The sequence below is a fragment of the Oncorhynchus tshawytscha genome, linkage group LG16, assembly GCF_018296145.1.
Source record: "Oncorhynchus tshawytscha isolate Ot180627B linkage group LG16, Otsh_v2.0, whole genome shotgun sequence".
NCBI lineage: Eukaryota > Metazoa > Chordata > Actinopteri > Salmoniformes > Salmonidae > Oncorhynchus > Oncorhynchus tshawytscha.
In genome coordinates, this window is record NC_056444.1 from 13782095 (window position 1) to 13805853 (window position 23759).

General features: G+C 41.3%; 1 protein-coding gene across 3 annotated transcripts in view; it reads right to left on the reverse strand.

Moving 5' to 3' along the window:
- LOC112232700 (5'-AMP-activated protein kinase subunit gamma-1-like) overlaps nt 1–17975 on the reverse strand; it is a 124903-nt gene extending 106928 nt beyond the window's left edge. For 2 of the 3 annotated variants that reach the window (XM_024399888.2, XM_024399887.2), the window contains exons 1-3: nt 17593–17974; nt 14764–14835; nt 4714–4990 (exon numbers count right to left, since the gene is read on the reverse strand). In XM_024399888.2, the coding sequence (XP_024255656.1) occupies nt 4714–4990; nt 14764–14817 (331 nt within the window). In that variant the 5' untranslated portion in view covers nt 14818–14835; nt 17593–17974. Of the gene's footprint in view, nt 1–4713; nt 4991–14763; nt 14836–17592 lie in introns of all 3 variants that reach the window. The other variant, XM_024399889.2, reaches the window with a different exon arrangement.
- Between the last annotated feature and the right edge of the window lie 5784 nt (nt 17976–23759).

The window sequence follows — 23759 nt, forward strand, 5'->3', positions numbered from 1 at the left end:
TATTTTTAGGAACTCAGTCCATAGATCTAGCTCATTGAATTCAAGCAAAGCAGGGCCTCTGCACTGGATTACACCCACAAAGCTATTCATGAAGACAAACTATCACTAAACGACTCATTCATCTTCTATAGGGTGAGGTCTGAAAAAACAACATTGCCTTTAAGATGGTAAGTGTGAAAAAAACAACATGGATGGTTGCGTGTTTCTAGGACATTAATTTATCTCTAGTAAGTCTTGTAATAATGCTCTCATACTGCACAGATGCAAAAGCCATCATTACGGGCGTCAGTTATAATGGCAACCAGCATGTGCAGGCTTATATCAATAAAATAACAAAAGTTAGCTAAAACTGAGTGATTCAATTACTAAATCTTCACCCTAAGGAGGGTCTCTTGCCAAGCCGTGACAATGCCAACATAACAGTCATATTCCAGAGATCTACACACCTGGTATGTTTTGTAGAAATGTTTTTAAAGGCATGTAATTAAAACACTAAACTCATGTTGCTCTACCATGTACTCTGAAATGAGGAGGTGAATGAAAAGGGATGCAACTGCAAGTCAACGTAAATATGTGGTCGGTGAGAGACAGAACGTACATCCACCCGGCTAGCAAGTCCAACATCAGCCCCCCAGAAACACCATCTCCTCTGACAGCAACAATATCCAACTCGAGACCAGTGTTTCCCAACCCTGGTCCTGGAGTACCCACAGCCGAGGGCGCACCTTCAGGTTTTAGAAGAGGGGGGACATTATTATTATTATTATCATTATCTTCTTTTTTTTTGCCAATCCAAACAGCCTTCCCGGCAGCTCGTAGGCTCCGCATGGTCCTAAAGCACACCGTTGCCTCATTTTCTATCACATTCAAATGATAAAACTGAGGGGGACAAAAATGAAATTTCAGAACGTGAAAGTACCCAGTGAAAGTTGCCCACAACAGCATACATTTTATTGTCAGCCTGATTCAACTTGTCAACTGATCATCAAGCCCTCAATGAGTTAAATGAGGTGTGTTTGACAAGGGCTACAGCAAAACTGTGTACTGTTGGGGGTACTGGAGGACCAGGGTTGGGAAACACTGTTCTAGACCAGGGATCATCAACTAGATTCAGCCGCAGGCCTTTTTTTTCTTGAGCGAATGGTCGGGGGGCGGAACAAAATTACAAATAATTTGTATACTTCAAATTGACCGCAAGAAGCCCAAACAGATATAATGCTTGACTGAAACATAATAACTTCAAACCTTGCTTACATTTGTATACGATCACGTGTCTCTCTATTATTTTACTGCCGAGCGGCACAGTGGTCTAAGGCACTGCATCTCAGTGCTTGATGTGTCACTACAGCCGTGATTGGGAGTCCCATAGGGCGGCACACAGTTGTCCGTGTTTGGCCGGTGTTGTTCTCAACTATCTTGCCTAGTTAAACAAAGGTTCAATTTAAAATAAAATATGTTTTGCGTGGGAATACTCGGGAACAGATCTCTTAAATTAAAATCAATTGGAGCTAATTTCCTGGTGTTTCTACAGTCTTTTAATCTTGATGGTTGTACATTTGTCTCAAATGAAACTGTGAAGGACCTCTGCATTACTCTGGACCCTGATCTCTCTTTTGACGAACATATCAAGACTATTTCAAGGACAGCTTTTTTCCATCTACGTAACATTGCAAAAATCTGAAACTTTCTGTCCAAAAATGATGCAGAAAAATGTATCCATGCTTTTGTCCTTTCTAGGTTAGACTACTGCAATGCTCTACTTTCCAGATACCAGGATAAAGCACTAAATAAACTTCAGTTAGTGCTAAACACGGTTGCTAGAATCTTGACTAGAACCAAAAGAATTTATCAAAATTTTATCAGTGTAGATAGGCTAGCTTCCTGTTAAGGCAAGGGCTGATTTCAAGGTTTTACTGCTAACCTACAAAGCATTACATGGGCTTGCTCCTACCTATCTTTCCCATTTGGTCCTGCTGTACATACCTACGCGTACGCTACGGTCACAAGACGCAGGACTCCTAACTGTCTGTCCCTAGAATCTCAAAGCAAACAGCTGGAGGTGTGACAGGTTAAAGGAAATATTCATAGCCTGTTATACATTAAAAAGTATTAGTAAGTTCATAGTATGTGAGGATCTTAAAACATCTAAGGTTAAAAAGATGCATTCAGTATTAGTTGATAGAGATTGATAACATTCATATAATTGTGTTAAAGTTAAAATCTGTCAAAGGGTACGAATTGTGAGAGTAATGTGTAAACGTTATATTGATTACTTTATTTTGTGGTGCCTAAAAGTGTTAATCTGTGATCTACGAAATGCTCTTAATCTATGGGCCGGAGATCGATTGCTCTGGTCTCCACCCATATTCCTGGGGAAAATCGCGGTCTTTTCTCATTACACTAAACGTTGAATTGAGAATACAACACCGTATCACTCTCGTGATTATTTCTCCACTGTTTTCAGGTACTTTATTGATGATAAAAATAGTAATTTAAATGTTATAACTCGCTAACATGTCAAGAGTGTTTAAGGTGTGTCTTAGTAACGTCTTGAGGAAGTTAGAGTTAAGTTTGAAGAGAGTAATATTAGCCCTGCTCGGTTGAAGTGAAGAATAGCATCGTACTGAGAGTAGCTGCCATTTTATGTCGATTGTGAATGAACATGTACGTTGTTAATAAGATATTTTGCTGTGTTAGTTGTATAATGGGTTTTCTGATGTTTTGTAATGTGTTACTTTTGTGAAATGATTACACTAAACGTTGAATTGAGAATACAACACCGTATTACTCTCGTGATTATTTCTCCCCTGTTTTCAGGGGTGTAACAGAGGCAGGGATTTCTCCTATAGAGCTCCATTTGTATGGAATGGTCTGTTCACCCATGTGAGAGACGCAGACTCAGTCTCAACCTTTAAGTCTTTAGTGAAGACTCATCTCTTCAGTAGGTCCTATGATTGAGTGTAGTCTGGCCCAGGAGTGTGAAGGTGAATGGAAAGGCACTGGAGCAACAAACCGCCCTTGCTGTCGCTGCCTGCCTGGTTCCCCTCTCTCCACTGGGATTCTCTACCTCTAACCCTATTACAGGGTCTGAGTCACTGGCTTACTGGTGCTTTTCCATGCCATCCCTAGAAAGGGTGCGTCACTTGAGTGGGTTGAGTCACTGATCTTCCTGTCTGGGTTGGCGCCCCCCCTTGAGTTGTGCCGTGGCGGAGATCTTTGTGGGCTATACTCGGCCTTGTCTCAGGATGGTAAGTTGGTGGTTGAAGATATCCCTCTAGTGGTGTGGGGGCTGTGCTTTGGCAAAGTGGGTGGGGTTATATCCTGCCTGTTTGGCCATGTCCGGGGGTATCGTCGGATTGGGCCACAGTGTCTCCCAACCCCTCCTGTCTCAGCCTCAAGTATTTATGCTGCAGTAGTTTATGTGTCGGGGGCTAGGGTCAGTCTGTTATTTTTGGAGTACTTCTCCTGTCTTATCCAGTGTCCTGTGTGAATTTAAGTATGCTCTCTCTAATTCTCTCTTTCTTTCTTGCTCTCTTTCTTTCTCTCTCTGAGGACCTGAGCCCTAGGACCATGCCTCAGGACTACCTGGCCTGATGACTCCTTGCTGTCCCCAGTCCATCTGGCCGTGCTGCTGCTGCAGTTTCAACTGTTCTGCCTGCGACTATGGAGCCCTGACCTGTTCACCGGACGTGCTACCTGTCCCAGACCTGCTGTTTTCAACTCTCTAGAGACAGCAGGAGTGGTAGAGATACTCTGAATGATCGGCTATGAAAAGCCAAATGACATTTACTCCTGAGGTGCTGACATGCTGCACCCTCGATATCCACTGTGATTATTATTATTTGACCATGCTGATCATCTATGAACATTTGAACATCTCGGCCATGTTCTGTTATACTCTCCCCCCAGCACAGCCAGAAGAGGACTGCCCACCCCTCATAGCCTGGTTCCTCTCTAGGTTTCTTCCTAGGTTCTGGCCTTTCTAGGGAGTTTTTCCTAGCCACCGTGCTTCTACACCTGCATTGCTTGCTTTTTGGGGTTTTAGGCTGGGTTTCTGTACAGCACTTTGAGATTTCAGCTGTTGTAAGAAGCTTTATAAATACATTTGATTTGATTTTATGTCTAACAATAAAAAATTATAATAATAAGAAAATATATATATTTATTTATTTTGCTCAGAAACCACCTGCAGGCCAAATTCGGGCCACCAGTTGGGGAACCCTGCTGTAGACTATAGAAGAAAAACAAATTTCATGATCGAACACAACTAAATTACTTATTTTGTGTCAAATGACGATGAATATCACAATCATACCCATTTGGCAGCATTTCCACAGGGTTGACCCGTCACAACCAACAGGAACGAGCATTACCCCCCTCAACCACTTGCCCAATAGACAATGCATGCATTTCCATCTACTAAAACAACCTAAAAGTACACAACACTAACTACCACACCAGCAGAGGAACAACTTGAGCTATGTTGTAGTTTGTATTCTGTTCCCGCCCTTCAGACAAATACTGCACATATGTGACTGACCAGAGTTCGAATCCAGGTTTCCCGAGTGCGACTACTATATTAGCCCTTTGAGCTAAAGCCTAGGCATTAAGTCGGGGAGCTAACACAACTCTCCATTTTTCATAGAAGGTGACCGATCATGCGAGCGTGGTTCACTGAACCAACCCTTTTACACACAGAGCAACTGGCCTTACCTTTCCTGGCCCTGGAGAAGACCTTGACGCTGACGGGAGAGGTGGAGTTGGAGGTAGAGTCCCTGGAGGAGGAGCGGAAGATGCCGTTGAAGCTCAGGCGACGAGATGACTTGGGTGGGGAGTCCTGTTGGGACGAAGGGTAGGGGAAGATGGTTTTGGGGGAGCCTGGGCTGTTCTTAGTCCTGGCAGGGGCTGACTTGGGACTGGAGGGCCGACTGAAGGGTCCCCGGGTGAAGAAACCTTTCGTCGGGCTGACTGAGTGGCAACCCCCTCCACCCTGAGGGAGAAAACAAAGAGTTAACCAATTGCTTTTTAGGTCATGTGTTTTTTCTACTCTCTTTTGACAACACAGCAGCGAGCTGAGAGAGTGACGATTAAGATCCAGACTATGTTTGACATTCTGTAATATTCTGTCAGTGAATATTTTCTAAAGACATAATTTCCATGTTTTATCAGTCCAGAATCTACTGAACCATTTTTAATCTAGGGTAATTGTGCATATTCTGAAGTTACTGTGGCAAGACATTGATGTAGGTACGTCACAGAAAAGTAGCCTGAAACTCTAATAAATACAAAATGCACAATTCTATATAGCTATTCAACTACTCAAATGTTATTTCATGCCATTCCTTATTAAGAGGAAATAGCTCCCACTATCTGTTTCAAGAGATAGATACAATCAAGAAAACATATTAAACCTGGTTTTCTATCACTGCATTCATGGGGGTGTCCAATCTTCAATACACAAAGGCAGGGATTTTGTGAAGCCTAAAAAATGGGTTCAATGTCACAAATATGCTGTCCTGACTTACAAGTTTCTTGTAATGTTATCCTGGTCAGATAGATAGAGCATTGATTATTAGCAGGACTATGAACTATAGCTGGGATTATAAACCAAAGGTTATTGATACCAAACAAACCGACCACTTATCATGGACAATTTGCTGATATAGTTCATTCCAATAAATAACCTATAGGGCCCTACTAGAGAAATGTGAAGTTTGAGATGTAATAAGTTTGCTATGGGAGTTTGTTGATGGGGAAATTGATATCTACAACATTCAAAGTAGGAGTAGTAGTTACCCCCAACAGGCGATTTCCGTGGACCCGAGGAAATCGAAATAGTGTAATAAAAAAATCAATTTAAACTAAAGATATGTTTTTTTTAAATTGGATGCATCTCAATCCAACACATCCGCCAATGTCACACTTCCGCATCTGCAGTGAAAGGTGGCAGAGCTAGAGCAGTGTTTGAGACGACCCAAAAATCAATCTTCTCACTTTATAGAAAGGTGAGACTCTCACAAACATGATGACGTTCTCCGTTTTGTTCTAAGATCCCAACAAGCGTCTTGGGACTCAACTGAAGTCGGTACAGCCAATCTGCCAACTTCTGTCTGGAGCGTCCAAACAGTTGGGGCTACACACTAACATGACCCCTCTGTGGAAAGGCGAGGCTCTCACAAACACGTACATGTCGGTTGTTTTGCTCTAGGATTCCGATAAGCCTCGTCCGAATGTCCCCTGGTACCAGTTGTTAAAAAATGAATGGAAGTATATATGTAGATAGTTTAATGCCAAAAGTTTACATACACCATAGCCAAATACATAAAAGGTCCATTCCTGACATTTAATCTGAGAAAACGTTCCGTTTTGGGTGGCCTTCTACAAGCTTCCCACAATAAGTTGGGTGAATTTTGTCCCATTCCTCCTGACAAAGCTGGTGTAGCTGAGTCAGGTTTGTAGGCCTCCTTGCTCGCATATGGTTTTTCAGTTCTGCCCACAAATTGTCTATGGGATTGAGGTCAGGGATTTGTGATGGCCACTCCAATACCTTGACTTTGTTGTCTTTAAGCCATTTTGCCACAGCTTTGGAAGTATGCTTGCGGTCAATGTTCATTTGCAAAACCGATTTGCAACCAAGCTTTAACTTCCTGACTGATGTCTTGAGATGTTGCTTCAATCCATCCACATAATTTTCCATTTTCATGATGCCATCTATTTTGTGAAGTGCACCAGTCCCTCTTGCAGCAAAGCACCCCTACAGCAAGATGCTGCCACCCTCGTGCTTCACGGTTGGGATGGTGTTCTTCAGCTTGCAAGCCTCCCTCTTTTTCCTCCAAACATAACGATGGTCATTATGGCCAAACAATTCAATTTTTGTTTCATCAGACCAGAGGACATTTCTACAAAAAGTACGTATCTTTGTCTCCATGTACAGTTGCAAACCGTAGTCTGGCTTTTTTTATGGCGGTTTTGGAGCAGTGGCTTCTTCCTTGCTGAGTGGCCTTTCAAGTTATGTCGATATAGGACTTGTTTTACTGTGGATATAGATACTTTTGTACCTGTTTCCTCCAGCATCTTCACAAGGTCCTTTGCTGTTGTTCTGGGATTGATTTGCACTTTTCGCACCAAAGTACGTTAATCTCTAGGAGACAGAAGGCATGTTCTTCCTGAGCAGTATGACGGCTGCGTGGTCCCATGGTGTTTATACTTGTGTACTATTGTTTGTACAGATGAACGTGGTACCTTCAGGTGTTTGGAAATTGCTCCCAAGGATGAACCAGACTTGTGGAGGTATACAATTATTTTTCTTAGGTCAAGCAAAGAGGCACTGAGTTTGAAGGTAGGCCTTGAAATGCATCCACAGGTAAACCTCCAATTGACTCAAATGATGTCAATTAGCATATCAGAAGCTTCTAAAGCCATGACATCATTTTCTGGAATTTTCCAAGCTGTTTAAAGGCACAGTCAACTTAGTTTATGTAAACTTCTGACCCACTGGAATTGTGATACAGTGAAGTATAAGTGAAATAATCTGTATGTTAACAATTGTCGCAAAAATGACTTGTGTCATGCACAAAGTAGATGTCCTAACTGACTTGCAAAATCTATAGTTTGTTAACAAGAAATTTGTAGAGTGGTTGAAAAATGTGTTTTAATGACTCCAACCTAAGTGTATGCAAACTTCCGACTTCAACTGTATATATCTCTCAGAATAGGACAGACACTGAAGAATAAATGTCCCTTAGATTATTTTTGGGGACTATCTGCTGTTCCACGTTCTTCCATATAGTTGAATGTTTAATAAATATATGTATTTTCAGTACCTGTCAAAGGTTTGGACACACCTACTTAATAGTGAAGACATCAACACTATGAAATAACACATATGGAATCACGTAGTGACAAAAAAAGTGTTAAACAAATTAAAATATATTTTATATTTCAGATTCTTCCAAGTAGCCACCCTTTGCCTTGATGACAGCTTTGCACACTCTTGGCATTCTCACAACCAGCTTCATGAGGTAGTCACCTGGAACGCTTTTCCAACAGTCTTGAAGTTGTTCCCACATATTCTGAGCACTTGTTGGCTGCTTTTCCTTCACTTCACTCTGCGGCCCAACTCATCTCAAACCATCTCAATTGGGTTGAGTTCAGGTGATTATGGAGGCCAGGTCCTCTGATGCAGCACACCATCACTCTCCTTCTTGGTAAAATAGCCCTTAGACAGCCTGGAGGTGTGTTTTGAGTCATTGTCCTGTTGAAAAACAAATGGTAGTCCCACTAAACGCAAACCAGATGGAATGGCGTATCACTACCTGATGCTGTGGTAACCATGCTGGTTAAGTGTGCCTTGAATTCTAAATAAATCACTGACAGTGTCACCAGCAAAGCACCAACACACCATCACACCTCTTCCTCCATGCTTCACGGTGGGAACCACACATGCGGAGATCATCTGTTAACCTACACCTCATCAGACAAAAGGACAGATTTCCACCGGTCTGATAATTAAAAAAAAAAAAAAATTATTACATCATCTTTGAAATGCAAGAGAAAGGCCACAATGAATTATTGCAGCTTAGGCACCATTTAGACATTGGCCTCTAGACAGCATCAGTGTATATGCAAAGTTTTAGACTTATCCAATGAACCACTGCATTTCTGTTCAAAATGTTGTAACAAGTCTGCCCAAATGTGCCTAATTGGTTTATTGATACATTTTCGAGTTCATAACTGTGCACTCTCCTCAAACAATAGCATGGTATTCTTTCACTGTAAATTGGACAGTGCAGTTAGATTAACAAGAATGTAAGCTTTCTGCCCAGACCAGATATGTCTATGTCATGGGAAATGTTCTTGTTACTTACAACCTCATGCTAATCACATTAGCCTACGTTAGCCTAAACATCCCACCGGGGGGACACCTATCCCTTAGAGGGAAAGAAATTCCATAAATGTACTTTTAATAAGGCACACCTATTAATTGAAATGTATTCAGGGTGACTACCTCATGAAGCTGGTTGAGAAATGTAAATACATTTGGATTTGTTTAACACTTTTTTGGTTACTACATGACAGGGCCTAGACTGTAGAGGGTTTTAAGGGTAATATTAAACAAATATTGTGGTGCACATTTATGTTATACATTTATGGTTCAATTCATCATTATTGTGATAATTCTCTCTACTCTCCATTCGAAATCAGGGACATTCTTGAAATAATTTAAAATATCGACTAAACTTGCCCCTTTCAGTAAGCAGCCGAGTTAGAGAGGGAGGTGCATCAAAAGCTTTTATTAATGCAAACTGTTCATTATCTAATAATGCAATGAAGAGTCTGTTATGCTGTCTGAGAGTTTCTGGGATAACAAGACGATTCCCAGAAATGTATTGTACGTCTTCTCTAATCTCATTGACAGACTATGTAAACAAAGCATCTGACCAAATTACGCAAGATTTTAGTTCTGGGTTAACCGAGATTAGGTCTTTGCTGAATAATTACAATGTTCAAGCCAAGTTGGGAGCTTTCGATTTGGGGGCAAATAGTCCATTAACGACGATAGATTAGAGCTAAAGGCTGATGATGGCATTGGAGTAGATTAAAAAATATAATAATTCAAAAGTATAATCAATGTGAGGAGTGACTCAGTTTCCCCTTTATACATATTAATATACCGATGGACGTAGATGGCTTCAGGGTTGCATCGAATCACACGCATAAGCTTTTAAGGTATGCAGTAAGAGTATAGAGATTTATATGAAGAACATTAAACTGAGAATATACAGAAGCTGCAAGCAGCCATGGCGGGGTTCAAGCCCTATAGCACCACAGCGCCACCATTAGGACAATATTTACTAGTTGCCTTTGGATGAGCTAATTCTGTACTCAACATGCCTGCCAAATATCACAACTTAAATCAAACAGATCGTGTGATACGCTTTTGATGGGTTTTGGACCCGTTTTATTGATGTTAACTACTTTAAACGTCTTCTTTTCCAGAACTATGTGAAGGATCGGCACCAGGTTTGGTATATAGCATCTATAGACGCACGTCTTTAAACGCAACATTTTACAAGACTGTAGCTTAAACAACATGGCCACTATTAGCCAATGAGCTTGCATTAATGTTTTCCCCCATCCAACATCTCCACCATGCAGCCAAACATAACCATACTCTGCAGGTTATTTAGACTCACATCCCTGAGCACGTGTGCCAATTCCATGACTCTGAGTCAAACAGATCATTAGATATAAATATGTGGCAATTATAGCGCCACCATGTGGTGGATCTGATTGTTATTGTATACGTTGAGTCTTGACAGCGTTTGGAACATGCATATTAAGTGTTGTATCAATATGAATAACCATACCTGATTTATATGCACTTTAATGTTTATTAGTCCATATTAGTCCTTGTTGCTTGAGGTACTTGCCTAGAAAATGTTATATTGGGAGACCTTAGTCCAGAGATGCTATATCAAGCTTTGTGCAGATCGGTCATTTGGTGCCAGAGTAGCTTTGTTGCTTGAACCCCTTAAAAGGGAAAGTCTAGTCGGAATGGACTGGTTATTCTTGCACTGTAATGCTGGTTTTGAACTGTAAACCACTAGGCCTATTACTCTGACTGAGAAAACAATATTTATTTACTTCATTTGATAACTGTCCAACCCTTTCTCATGTTCAGGTGTTACACAAACATGCTGATATACTCCATTTAAATTACATTGCAGCCTCATGTTTTTGGCCTATGTCCAAACCTTAAGCCAATCCCATGGCAGAATTAGGAAAACAAAAAACATATGTACAAATACACACACACACACATGCTTGTGCACAAACACACACTGAAATGTGTGTAAAAAAAAAAAAACAACAACAAGCCTGAGGTGAGGACATAATCTAAAATAACAATGTGGAAAAAATATGAGAAGCAATGCCGGGGCTATATTTACTATAAACAAACCTACTGTTGTGTATTAGATACAGTTCAGCAACGAGGTAAAGCAACAGTCAGTACGAGAAACCATGGGAATAAAATAGGATATGTACTAAATATACTAAAACCTTGGGAGGGGAATAATCCACCACACTCTACATCCTTGAAAGCTATCTTCTTATTTATCTTTCTCTACAGCCTTCACTGGTTTCCTTGGTGTTTTTTTCTGATTGATAGTCGTCCCTGTAGCTTCCACTTCAAATCCAGTAAAAAGGGGTTGGACCTTCATGCTCCAAGGTGAGAGATGGAGGACGACACAGAGAGGATTCTGTCTGAGATAAGACCTAACTCATAAATATAAACACTGACTACACTAGAAGGGAACCACTGTCATTGCATTTTCTGTTGTTCACATCCCAACACACCCTCACCTTCAATCAGGCAATACTGCACAAGGTTATGTTTTGGCAGGTGTGCAACTTTGGTTTTAGAAGTGGGGGGGGCATCAAATATATTTGTTATTTTTTTATTTTTGGTCGGACAAGCACTCCGCTTGGAGGCGTCAGCATGGTCCTAAAGCACATTGTTGCCTCGTTTTGTATCACATTCCAATGATAACACTGGGGGGAACAAAAGTGCAATTTCAGAATGTGGGGGGACCCAGTGAATGTTGTGCTCCAGTGAAAGTTGTGCTCCTGTGTATAGGCCTACCATACAGCAGGATTTCTTCTAGCATTAGGCAAGGTGTGTGGCCACCTCACATCTAGCTCTCTTGCCCTCCACTTAAAAGAGTTTGGCTTCTATTGGTTTCAACTGATCCTGTTGGTACTAGGATGTTGCTTGGCCTAACAACAGTGGCCTAACAACACAAAGAGTTAAGAGTCTTCATTCCAGACCAGGTTATTAGAACACAGTGTAAGACTGGTAGCCTAGCGGTTAAGAGCATTGGGTCAATAACCAAAAAGTCAATGGTTTGAATGTGCCATTGTACAAGGCACTTAACCCTAATTGTTCCTTTAAGTCATTCTGGATAAGAGCGTCTGCTAAATGACAGAAAATGTAAGAGAATGTAAGTGTAACCACATCCAATTAAGAGTAATATTGGAAACACCTAAATGAGAACAACGAATTAGATTATTGTTTGGATATGGAACAATGCCAAGTAAGAGACATCCATCTCTGAATTGCACCACCTGGGAGATCTTCAGTCCTTTTATTGACAGGTAGGCCTACTGTAACATGTCTCCTAATGACATCTCTGCCACTTTATTAATTGAAAAATGTGTGTGTGCACTGCATGCACGTACACACACACACCTATCAGATTGTATTTTAGTGAGTTTGTGTGTGGGAGTTCAAAGAGAGGCCACCTTCCTCAACTGTCACATCTGTTCCCACTACGCCCTCTGGTGTCCATCCGGTGTTGTCTCTCTCTCTGTCTCTGTCTCTCTCTCTCTCTCTCTCTCTCTCTATCTCTCTCTATCTCTCTCTATCTCTCTCTCTCTCTCTCTCTCTCTCTATCTCTATATATATATATATATATATATATATATATATATATATATATATATATATATATATATATATATATATATAATGGGCTTTATTGGCATGGGAAACATGTGTTAACATTGCCAAAGCAAGTGGGGTAGATAATATACAAAAGCTAAATAAACAATAACAATTAACAATAAACATTGCACATACAGAACTTTCAAAACAATAAAGACATTACAAATGTTATATTATATATACGGTGTTGTACAAATGGTTAAAGTACACAAGGGAAAATAAATAAGCATAAATATGGGTTGTATTTACAATGGTGTTTGTTCTTCACTGGTTGCCCTTTTCTTGTGGCAATAGGTCAAAAACCTTGCTGCTGTGATGGCACACTGTGGAATTTCACCCAGTAGATATGGGAGTTTATCAAAATTGGGTTTGTTTTCGAATTCTTTGTGGATCTGTGTAATCTGAGGGAAATATGTCTCTCTAATATGGTCATACATTGGGCAGGAGGTTAGGAAGTGCAGCTCAGTTTCCACCTCATTTTGTGGGCAGTGTGCACATAGCCTGTCTTCTCTTGAGAGCCATGTCTGCCTACGGCGGCTTTTCTCAATAGCAAGGCTATGCTCACTGAGTCTGTACATAGACAAAGCTTTCCTTAAGTTTGGGTCAGTCACAGGGGTCAAGTATTCTGCCGCTCTGTACTCTCTGTTTAGGGACAAATAGCATTCTAGTTTGCTCTGTTTTTTTGTTAATTCTTTCCAATGTGTCAAGTAATTATCTTTTTGTTTTCTCATGATTTGCTTGGGTCTAATTGTGTTGCTGTCCTGGGGCTCTGTGGGGTGTGTTTGTCTTTGTGAACAGAGCCCCAGGACATGCTTGCTTAGGGGACTCTTCTCCAGGTTCATCTCTCTGTAGGTGATGGCTTTGTTATGGAAGGTTTGGGAATTGCTTCCTTTTAGGTGGTTGTAGAATTTAACGGCTCTTTTCTGGATTTTGATAATTAGCGGGTATCGGCCTAATTCTCCTCTGCATGCATTATTTGGTGTTCTACGTTGTACACTGAGGATATTTTTGCAGAATTCTGCATGCAGAGGGTATGTCTCTCTGTGTGTGTGTGTGTGTGTGTGTGTGTGTGTGTGTGTGTGTGTGTGTGTGTGTGTGTGTGTGTGTGTGTGTGTGTGTGTGTGTGTGTGTGTGTGTGTGTGTGTGTGTGTGTGTGTGTGTGTGTGTGTGTGGTTGGAGACAGGTGTGCTGGAGTCAGAGCATATCGTCCCATAATCAAGACCTCTACATATACTCAAACCTGCCATCTCCACGCTGCCAGATCGTAATCTCTTATCAGTCAGTTATGATTCTAGCCTTTTGTCTTTGCGCTAGATCCTGTTTGCACTGCTGTGCTTGTTTTTCTGACTTACATCATTTTTGTCCTCTCCTTGCAGTACCGCTCTGTCTCTGGCTCCTGTCTCCTGTTCCCCATCTTACCACCAACCACCTTGCTCTGGATATTACTCACCACCATTACCTTGGATTCCCCGCAGGACCTGTTCCCCTGTTTCGTGCTGCCAACTCCAACCTCACTCTACACTCCTGGTTATTGCTACTCATCTGAGCTTCCCCGGTTCTGCACTCCCCATTTGCTATGTTCAATAAACATTTTGTGCATTCATCCCGGCTTCCTCTGCTGAGTCCGCTCTTGGGTTCCCCCCTTCGCTCACCGTAACATTAGCACCAGTACTCTCAGGTCCTGCTCTAACCCAATGACTCAGCACCAGTACTCTCAAGTCCTGCTCTAACCTGATGACTCAGCACCAGTACTCTCAGGTCCTGCTCTAACCCGATGACTCAGCACCAGGCTCTTGATTGACAGGTCTGGCTCAGCTTACGTCCTCTGTGTGACTGACCACATTATCCCCACAGAGCAGTCATCATATCAAAGGCGTCATGGTTTTTTTTCAGTGTGAGGTCAGGGCCATTCCCCGAATTTAAATAGGTAATGATGAAAGATTGAGGTTTTAATCAAGACTATGTTAACTGAGTTGGGGATGCTTTTAATTTCTATTTTCCTCAATGAAAACAGAATTGAAGTACCAAATGATGGCCTTTGTGACTAACCCTAGCCTGGTCCAAAACTGTACGTGCTGTAGCCAACCACAGTATGATTGGCACAATCACAAGAGAGGAGTTGGCTGAAGCACATCCAAACTGGATCACCAGGCTAAAGGAACACCAACTATCTCTGGATTTCCTCCAAAATAAATATAGATATTTTCTCAGAGCACACTGAGCTGATGAGGGTGTACCTAGGGACACCACTTTACCTTCCGTATGCCGTCCGTATCCATATGGTCGGCATCTCTCACCAAGAAGGGCATGGCAAACGAGCTGAGGTCCTGCAGAACAAAGAGAGAGCACCAGGTTTAGATGGGCATTAGTATAAAAAGACCACCACCTTCACCTTCAATCATTTACCAGCAAAGTCATACTACATAAAGTGGCAGAATCTGTTTGCCATGCCACCATTTGTATAACATCAAATTAGATTTCTGAAGTATGTATATTATAGGCCTTAGAAAAAGTTACAGACGCACACATATCATACCACCCCCCCCCCCTTCACGTTTTAGAAACATATTATATTCTTATTTACAATAAATGTGACTCCAAATTGGCACAATACATTATTTACCATTAACTTCTATTGGGTGCAAAATAATCTGAAACACAACCAAAACAAACAGCAAATGCATCCAACAAGTTTGTAGAGCCACAAGCTTGATGGAATCATTGCATGCTAGAAATATGGGACCAAATACTTAACGTTTGACTACTTTAATCCACATAGGTGGATTTGTCCTAATAATGTTAGTCCCCTGAAATGGGACCAAATACTTAACTTATACAAAAAAGTATGTACAAAAAGTGCTTACTTTTCTAAACGGTTCACACAATATGGATGAAAATACCTTCAAATTAAAGCTGACAGTCTGCACTTTAACATCGTTGTATCATTTCAAATACAAAGTGTACAGAGCCAAAACAACAACAAAATGGTCATTTTCCCAATACTTTTGGAGCCCACTGTATGTCGTAAAATAAACACACACATTTCTTCAAGATATAAATAAATATTGTTTTAAAGCCCTAAAATAAAGTATACAGAACATCAAGCTTTCCGTTGCTGTGAGGGGGTTACTACAATCCATCTTAGAATCAAAGGCAAACTTACACACAATGCCTCTCCAAGTTCTTTCTCCATGGAGAGGACTGTGAATGGAGAGTTTAATGGACTTGGAATGAGTCCCATTGTGCAGTGTGCTAAACCTCATTAACATGCTAAAGCCCTACTAAACGTGAATCAGCAAGAATCAAATATCACACTTAGAACCCTAGAAATGACCACTGACTCAATCAACAGCGACAAAACAGTTGTGAGGGGGGTGGGGGGGATCCTGCCAGAGGTCAATGGTGTCACCCAAGCCATGCGAACCCTACTGATCTGTAAAATACATGTAGAACATTCTCAACCGAATTGTGTCAGGAGAACAAATCTTACCTAGATACAAATAACTCCTTGTTGTTGATGACAACTGGCTGACAGGCCCAATCTTGAGTCAATCATGTGCACAAATTAAGGCCATCCCCGTCCCTACCCAATAATCTTAATGATGACAGCCACAAGTGAATGACATCCTAACTCCCAGAGATCCTCAGTGACATCACAGCCATCAAGGTGACCTTCAGCTCTAGTGACTCTAGTGTGGCCACATCTGTTCAACCTTGATGCCTGCGCCAGACCCTATCTTGGTGTCTGCTGTCCACAGTACACACTCTTAAAATGGAAAAAACACAGCCCAAGACACAACAACTCCAGGTTAGGCCACTCCGCTGAAGGCCACATGACATCTACACACAATGAAAGTAAATTCCATAACATAGTGCTTAATCCTGATTGTATTATTTTGCATCTTGTATCACATGATTATATATTTAAAAAAAATAAAGATTGTAAATAATGAAACTTTTAAAGAAATGAAATGTATCCTGAGTCTTACCCAGGAGCAGTGTTGGGGAAGCCACTCTGAAAATATAGCCTACCAAACTACAAATGACTTCACACTGTAAATTGAGCTACATTAAAGATACTGTTAAGAAACATAGTTTACTGAACCACTACTTCGTGAAAAATTAGCATATCGAAATGTTGTACACTTCAAATTGCAAAAATAGATCACTCTGGAGTAAAATGTTAACAGAATGTATAATTTAGCCGAGTAAACACAATAATAGTATCATGTGAGAATTAGGTAGGTTTAATTCTGAAAAGTAATGGAAATGATTGCCTAATATTTTCATACACTGATATTTTATTTTCATTGATCAAAAAAAAGTAGTCTACTTCCAGTAGTTAGCTTCACCTGTAAATGGCAAAAAAGTACTAAAGATTTGAATTTGATTTTGTGCTTTCATTGCAGGCAAGCAGTAACACTGCGCTTTCTACTAATCAACTTATCCCAGTCATCAATCAAGACAGTTATGAATGGAATTTAATTTCAATTATTACATTTATTTAACAGGGACAATGTACATGGAATCAACATTTCTGTAAATGTGCCAGACTTAGCCAGCCAGACAGTTTTGTAGTCATCAATTTCCATCTGTAGTCCCTGGGATCAGCTGTGTTACTGCTTGGTTGGAACAAAAGCCTCACTTACACCTGCCATTGTAGGGCAATATTCCCCACTCCTGGTTTACAACATAGGGGGGAAATAATTCTACATCTGAAAAATAATGGCAAATGGGAAATTGCACCATTAGATCCAGCTAATACAGTGGATCAAGCTACTACAGTGGATCCAGCTACTACAGTGGATCCAGCTACTACAGTGGATCCAGCTACTAGAGTGGGTCTAGCTCCAACAGTGGGTCCAGCTACTACAGTGGGTCCAGCTACTACAGTGGATCCAGCTCCCACAGTGGATCCAGCAACTATATATTCTGAGCAAGTTACATTTAGAATCTTGTAACAAAAATACCCAAAGGGACTTTGATTTTTCTTCTCAAGCACTCATTCCAATCCCCATTACCTCTTTGCATACCCTTAGACTAGAACACAAACCCAACTCAACACTCACACACTTGTAATTTACCTTCTACTCCCAAAGTGCAGAACGACAAGCAAACTCCCCTCTGCTGTGTGAATGGTCCTGGAGCACTGAGGCTTCTTATCAGCATACAGGCAAGAGCAGAATGACAACAAGTGGAGAAAAACCTTCCTTCCCCCAAGAGATGAGCTCACTTTGACCTGTCCTCCAACCTTGAAAATTAGTCTGAAAAAAACCCTGTCTTTCTGATCAAGAGAAAAACCTATCCCCAGCGATGCTAATCTGCCTGAGCTTTAAAAAACAACTCAAGTTTTATACCCTTTCCATTCTCTGAGCGCAAGGCTAGTCCAGTGTTGCCTAACGAGTACTTAGCTATGCTGTAATGAGATAGTCAACAAAAGTGCTGCCTTAAGCGCTTGCAAATCCTATTTGATGAATCTCAGGCCAGTCCCCAGGAGAAGACAGGCTAGACATGCAGGGCCGGGGTGGAGTTGCACCTCCGAGTGAGAGAGAGAGAGAGAGAGAGAGAGACCGAGAGAGAGAGAGAGAGAGAGAGAGAGAGAGAGAGAGAGAGAGAGAGAGAGAGAGAGAGAGAGACAGAGAGAGAGACAGAGAGAGAGACAGAGAGAGAGAGAGAGAGAGAGAGAGACAGAGAGAGAGACAGAGAGAGAGACAGAGAGAGAGAGAGAGAGAGAGAGAGAGAGAGAGAGAGAGAGAGAGAGAGAGAGATTTGATCCCAGTAACTACTGGGGGATATATGTCAACAGCAACCTTGGGAAAATCCTCTGCATTATTATTAACAGCAGACTCATACATTTCCTCAGGGAAATGTGAAATTGGCTTGAGCAAATGTGAAATTGGCTTTTTACCAAATTACTGACCAAGTGTTTACCCTGCACACCCTAATTGACAAACTCAATTTGGCATGAGGGTCCGCTAAACAAATTGATGGAAAATGGTTTTGGGAGAAAAACATTCAACATTATAAAATCCATGTACCCAAACAACAAGTGTGTGGTTAAAATTGGCAAACAAACACACATTTCTTTCCACATGGACAGGGGGTGAGACAGGGATGCATCTTAAGCCCCACCCCCTTCAACTAATATATCAACGAATTTTCGAGGGCACTAGAACAACCCCAGCCTCACCCTACTAGAATCTGAAGTCAAATGTCTACTGTTTGCTGATGATCTGGTGCTTCTGTCCCCAACCAAAGAGGGCCTACAGCGGCACCTTAGCCAGTTTGTGCTCTTCTGTGAAGGGAGTAGTACAGAGCGTTGTACAAGATCTTCAGTTTCTTGGCAATTTCTCGCATGGAATAGCCTTCATTTCTCAGAACAAGAATAGACTGACGAGTTTCAGAAGACATGTCTTTGTTTCTGGCCATTTTGAGCCTGTAATCGAAAACACAAATACTGATGCTCCAGATACTCAACTAGTCTAAAGAAGGACAGTTTTATTGGTTCTTTAATCAGTACAACAGTTTTCAGCTCTGCTAACACACTTAAAAATGGTTTTCTGATGATCAAATAGCCTTTTAAAATGATAAACTTGGATTATCTAACAATGTGCATTGGAACACAGGAGTGATGGTTGCTGATAATGGGCCTCTGTACGCCTATGTAAATGTTCCATTAAAAATCAGTTGTTTCCAGCTACAATAGTCATTTAAAACATTAACAATGTCTACACTGTATGTCTGATCAATTTGATGTCATTTTAAAGACCCACAAATGTGCTTTTCTTTCAAAAACAAGGACATTTCTAAGTGACCCTAAACTTTTGAACGGTAGTGTATATCATTTTTATTTTTTACATTTGTATATATTTTTTCTTCACATTTTCAAACAGTCCATATATATTTTCTAACGGGGCTATACATTTGGGTGAGGTTTTTTTTCTCGCCTGCGTAGCCATGTTTCACTGCCAAACATAAAATTAAACCATCTAGTGTTCAGCGAAATAACAACACAAAGTCAAATACAGGTAGCCTAGTGAAACAATTAACATCCAATCACATTAATCGTTACATTCTCACGGGAATTCCACTAACGGTATGTAGCCAAACGTAGTTGCTGCTCATGTTGGTATCTGTACTGATGGCGCAAAAGCCATGACATGGAGAAATGGTGGAATGGTAACGTGCCTGCAAGCAGTTGCTCCCGACGGCACTTGGGTAGACTGCAGCATCCACCGAGAGGCTCTTGCTGCCAAGGGAATACCTGACAGCTTGAAAGACGTTTTGGGCACCTACTACAGTGAAAACAGTTAACTTTGTTAAAGCAAGGCCCCTGAACTCTCATGTATTTTCTGCACTATGCAATGATCTGCGCTGGTTATCAAGGGGAAGAAGTTTTTTTAAAAGATGAGCTTAAAGTTTTCTTTACCGACCATAATTTTCACTTGTCTGCATGATGACACGTTTCTCACGCGACTGGCCTATCTGGGTGATGTTTTTTCTAGCCTGAATGATCTGAATCTAGGATTTCAGGGACTCTCCGCAACTAAACTCAGCAAAAAAAGAAACGTCCTCTCACTGTCAACTGCGTTTATTTTCAGCAAACTTAACATGTGCAAAACATTGTATGAACATAACAAGATTCAACAACTGAGACATAAAGTGAACAAGTTCCACAGACACGTGACTAACAGAAATGGAATAATGTGTCCCTGAACAAAGGGGAGGTCTGAATCAAAAGTAACAGTCAGTATCTGGTGTGGCCACCAGCTGCATTAAGTACTGCAATGCATCTCCTCCTCATGGACTGCACCATATTTGCCAGTTCTTGCTGTGATATGTTACCCCACTCTTCCACCAAAGGCACCTGCAAGTTACCGGACATTTCTGGGGGGAATGGCCCTAGCCCTCACCCTCCGATCCAACAGGTCCCAGATGTGCGCAATAGGGTTGATATCCGGGCGCTTCACTGGCCATAGCAGAACACTGACATACTGTTTTGCAGGAAATCACGCACAGAACGAGCAGTATGGCTGGTGGCATTGTCATGCTGGAGGGTCATGTCAGGATGAGCCTGCAGGAAGGGTACCACATGAGGGAGGAGGATGTCTTCCCTGTAATGACCAGCATTGAGATTGCCTGCAATGACAACAAGCTCAGTCCATTGATGCTGTGACACACCGCCCCAGACCATGACGGACCCTCCACCTCCAAATTGATCCCGCTCCAGAATACAGGCCTCGGTGTAACGCTTCGACGATAAACACGAATCAGACCATCACCCCTGGTGAGACAAAACTCTTCAGTGAAGAGCACTTTTTGCCAGTCCTGTCTGGTCCAGAGATGGTGGGTTTGTGCCCATAGGCGACATTGTTGCAGGTGACTTTGGGATGTTCCAATCCTGTGCAGGTGTTGTTACACGTGGTCTGCCACTGCGAGGACAATCAGCTGTCCGTTCTGTCACCCTGTAGCACTGTCTTAGGCGTCTCACATCTGCAGTCCTCATGCCTCCTTGCAGCATGCCTAAGGCACATTCACACAGATGAGCAGGGACCATGGGCATCTTTTTTTTGTGTTTTTCAGAGTCAGTAGAAAGGCCTCTTTACTGTCCTAAGTTTTCATAACTGTGACCTTAATTGCCTACCGTCTGTAAGCTGTTAGTGTCTTAACAACCGTTCCACAGGTGCATGTTCATTAGTTGTTTATGGTTATTTGAAAAAGCATGGGAAACAGTGTTTAAACCCTTTACAATGAAGATCTGTGAAGTTATTTTGATTTATAAGAATTATCTTTGAAAGACAGAGTCCTAAAAAAGGGACATTTCTTTTTTTGCTGAGTTTATATTCAATGTGCGGTACAACATTGAAGCTATGATTAAGAAGTTAGAGCTCTTCTCTGTCAGGATTAACAAGGACAACACACATGTCTTTCCATCATTGTATGATTTTTTTATGTGCAAATTAACTCAAGCTTATTGACAATGTCAAATGTGATATAGTGAAGCACCTGAGTGAGTTGGGTGCGCAATTACTTTCCCGAAAACGGATGACACATACAATTGGATTCATTATCCCGTTCATGCCCTGCCTCCAGTCCACTTACCAATATCTGAACAAGAGAGCCTCATCGGAATTGCAACTAGCGGTTCTGTGAAAATTGAATTTAATCAGAAGGATATCAATCCCAGAACAACAGCAAAAGGACCTTGTGAAGATGCTGGAGGAAACAGGTACAAAAGTATTTATAATCACAGTAAAACAAGTCCTATATCGACATAACCTGAAAGGCCGCTCAGCAAGGAAGATGCCACTGCTCTAAAACCACCATAAAAAAGACAGACTATGGTTTGCAACTGCACATGGGGATAAAGATCGTACTTTTTGTAGAAATGTCCTCTGGTCTGATGAAAAAAAAATAGAACTGTTTGGCCATAATGACCATCGTTATGTTTGGAGGAAAAAGAGAGAGGCTTGCAAGCTGAAGAACACCAATCATTATGTTTGGAGGAAAAAGAGAGAGGCTTGCAAGCTGAAGAACACCAATCATTATGTTTGGAGGAAAAAGAGGGAGGCTTGCAAGCTGAAGAACACCAATCATTATGTTTGGAGGAAAAAGGAAGAGCACCATCCCAACCGTGAAGCACGGGGGTGGCAGCATCATGCTGTGGGGGTGCTTTGCTGTAGGAGGGACTGGTGCACTTCACAAAATAGATGGCATCATGACATAGGAAAATTATTTGGATATATTGAAGCAACATCTCAAGACATCAGTCAGGAAGTTAAAGCTTGGTCGCAAATGGGTCTTCCAAATGAACAAGCATACTTCCAAACTTGTGGCAAAATGGCTTAAGGAGAACAAAGTCATGGTATTGGAGTGTCCATCACAAAGCTCTGACCTCAATCCTATAGAGAATTTGTGGGCAGAACTGAAAAAGCATGTGCGAGCAAGGAGGCCTACAATCCTGACTCCGTTATACCAGCTCTGTCAGGAAGAATGGGCCAAAATTCACCCAACTTATTGTGGGAAGCTTGTGGAATGCTACCCGAAAAGTTTGACCCAAGTTAAACAATTTAAAGGCAATGCTATGAAATACTAATTGTGTGTATGTAAACTTCTGACCTACTGGGAATGTAAAAGCTGCAATGAATCATTCTCTCTACTATTATTCTGACATTTCACATTCTTAAAATAAAGTGGTGATCCTAACTGACCTAAGACAGGGAATTTTAACCAGGATTAAATGTCAGGAATTGTGAAAAACTGAGTTTAAATGTATTTGGCTAAGGTGTATGTAAACTTCCGACTTCAAACTGTATTTCACTTGCTTTTGTAAACACATGTTTCCCATGTCAATAAAGCACCTTAAATTGAAATTGATTTAGAGAGAGAGAAAATGGAGGTGTCAAGTCCTGACCATAGAGTGCCCTTGTTTCTCTATGGTGGAGTAGGTCAGTGCGTGACTAGGGGGTAGTCTAGTTTAATATTTCTATGTGGGTGTCACACCCAGACCATAATTTACTTTGTATGTTTCTATGTTTTGGTTGGTCAGGGTGTGAGCTGAGTGGGCATTCTATGTTTCATTTCTAGTTTGTCTATTTCTATGTCTGGCCTGATATGGTTCTCAATCAGAGGCAGGTGTTAGTCATTGTCTCTGATTGGGAACCATATTTAGGTAGCCTGGGTTTCACTGTGTGTTTGTGGGTGATTGTTCCTGTCTCTGTGTTTGCACCAGATAGGGCTGTTTCGGTTTTCACATTTCATTATTTTGTAGTTTCTTCATGTATAGTTTTTTCCTTCATTAAAATATCATGAATCATCATCACGCTGCATTTTGGTCCGACTGTCCTTCACCACAAGAGAACCGTTACAGTGGGGTTCTAGTTTATTTTTCTATGTTGGTGATTTGTATGATTCCCAATTAGAGGCAGCTGTAATCGTTGTCTCATATTTAGGTAGCATTTTTCCCACCTGTGTTTGTGGGATATTTGTTTATGTTTTGTGTACTGTTAGCACTTCATTGACTTCACATTTTGTTCTTTCTTTATTGTTTTTGTGCGTTTCACTAAATAATTATGTGGAAACCATATCACGCTGCTCCTTGGTCCGATGATTCTAAAGACGATCGTGACAGGAGGTCAGTGGGGCGTTGCTGTGGGCGGCTGTCAAAACAAAACAAGATTTAGTCCTCCTCATCCTCCTTATCCTACATCAATCCTTGTTCCTCTGTCCTATTCAGTCTCTCCTTTCTTTT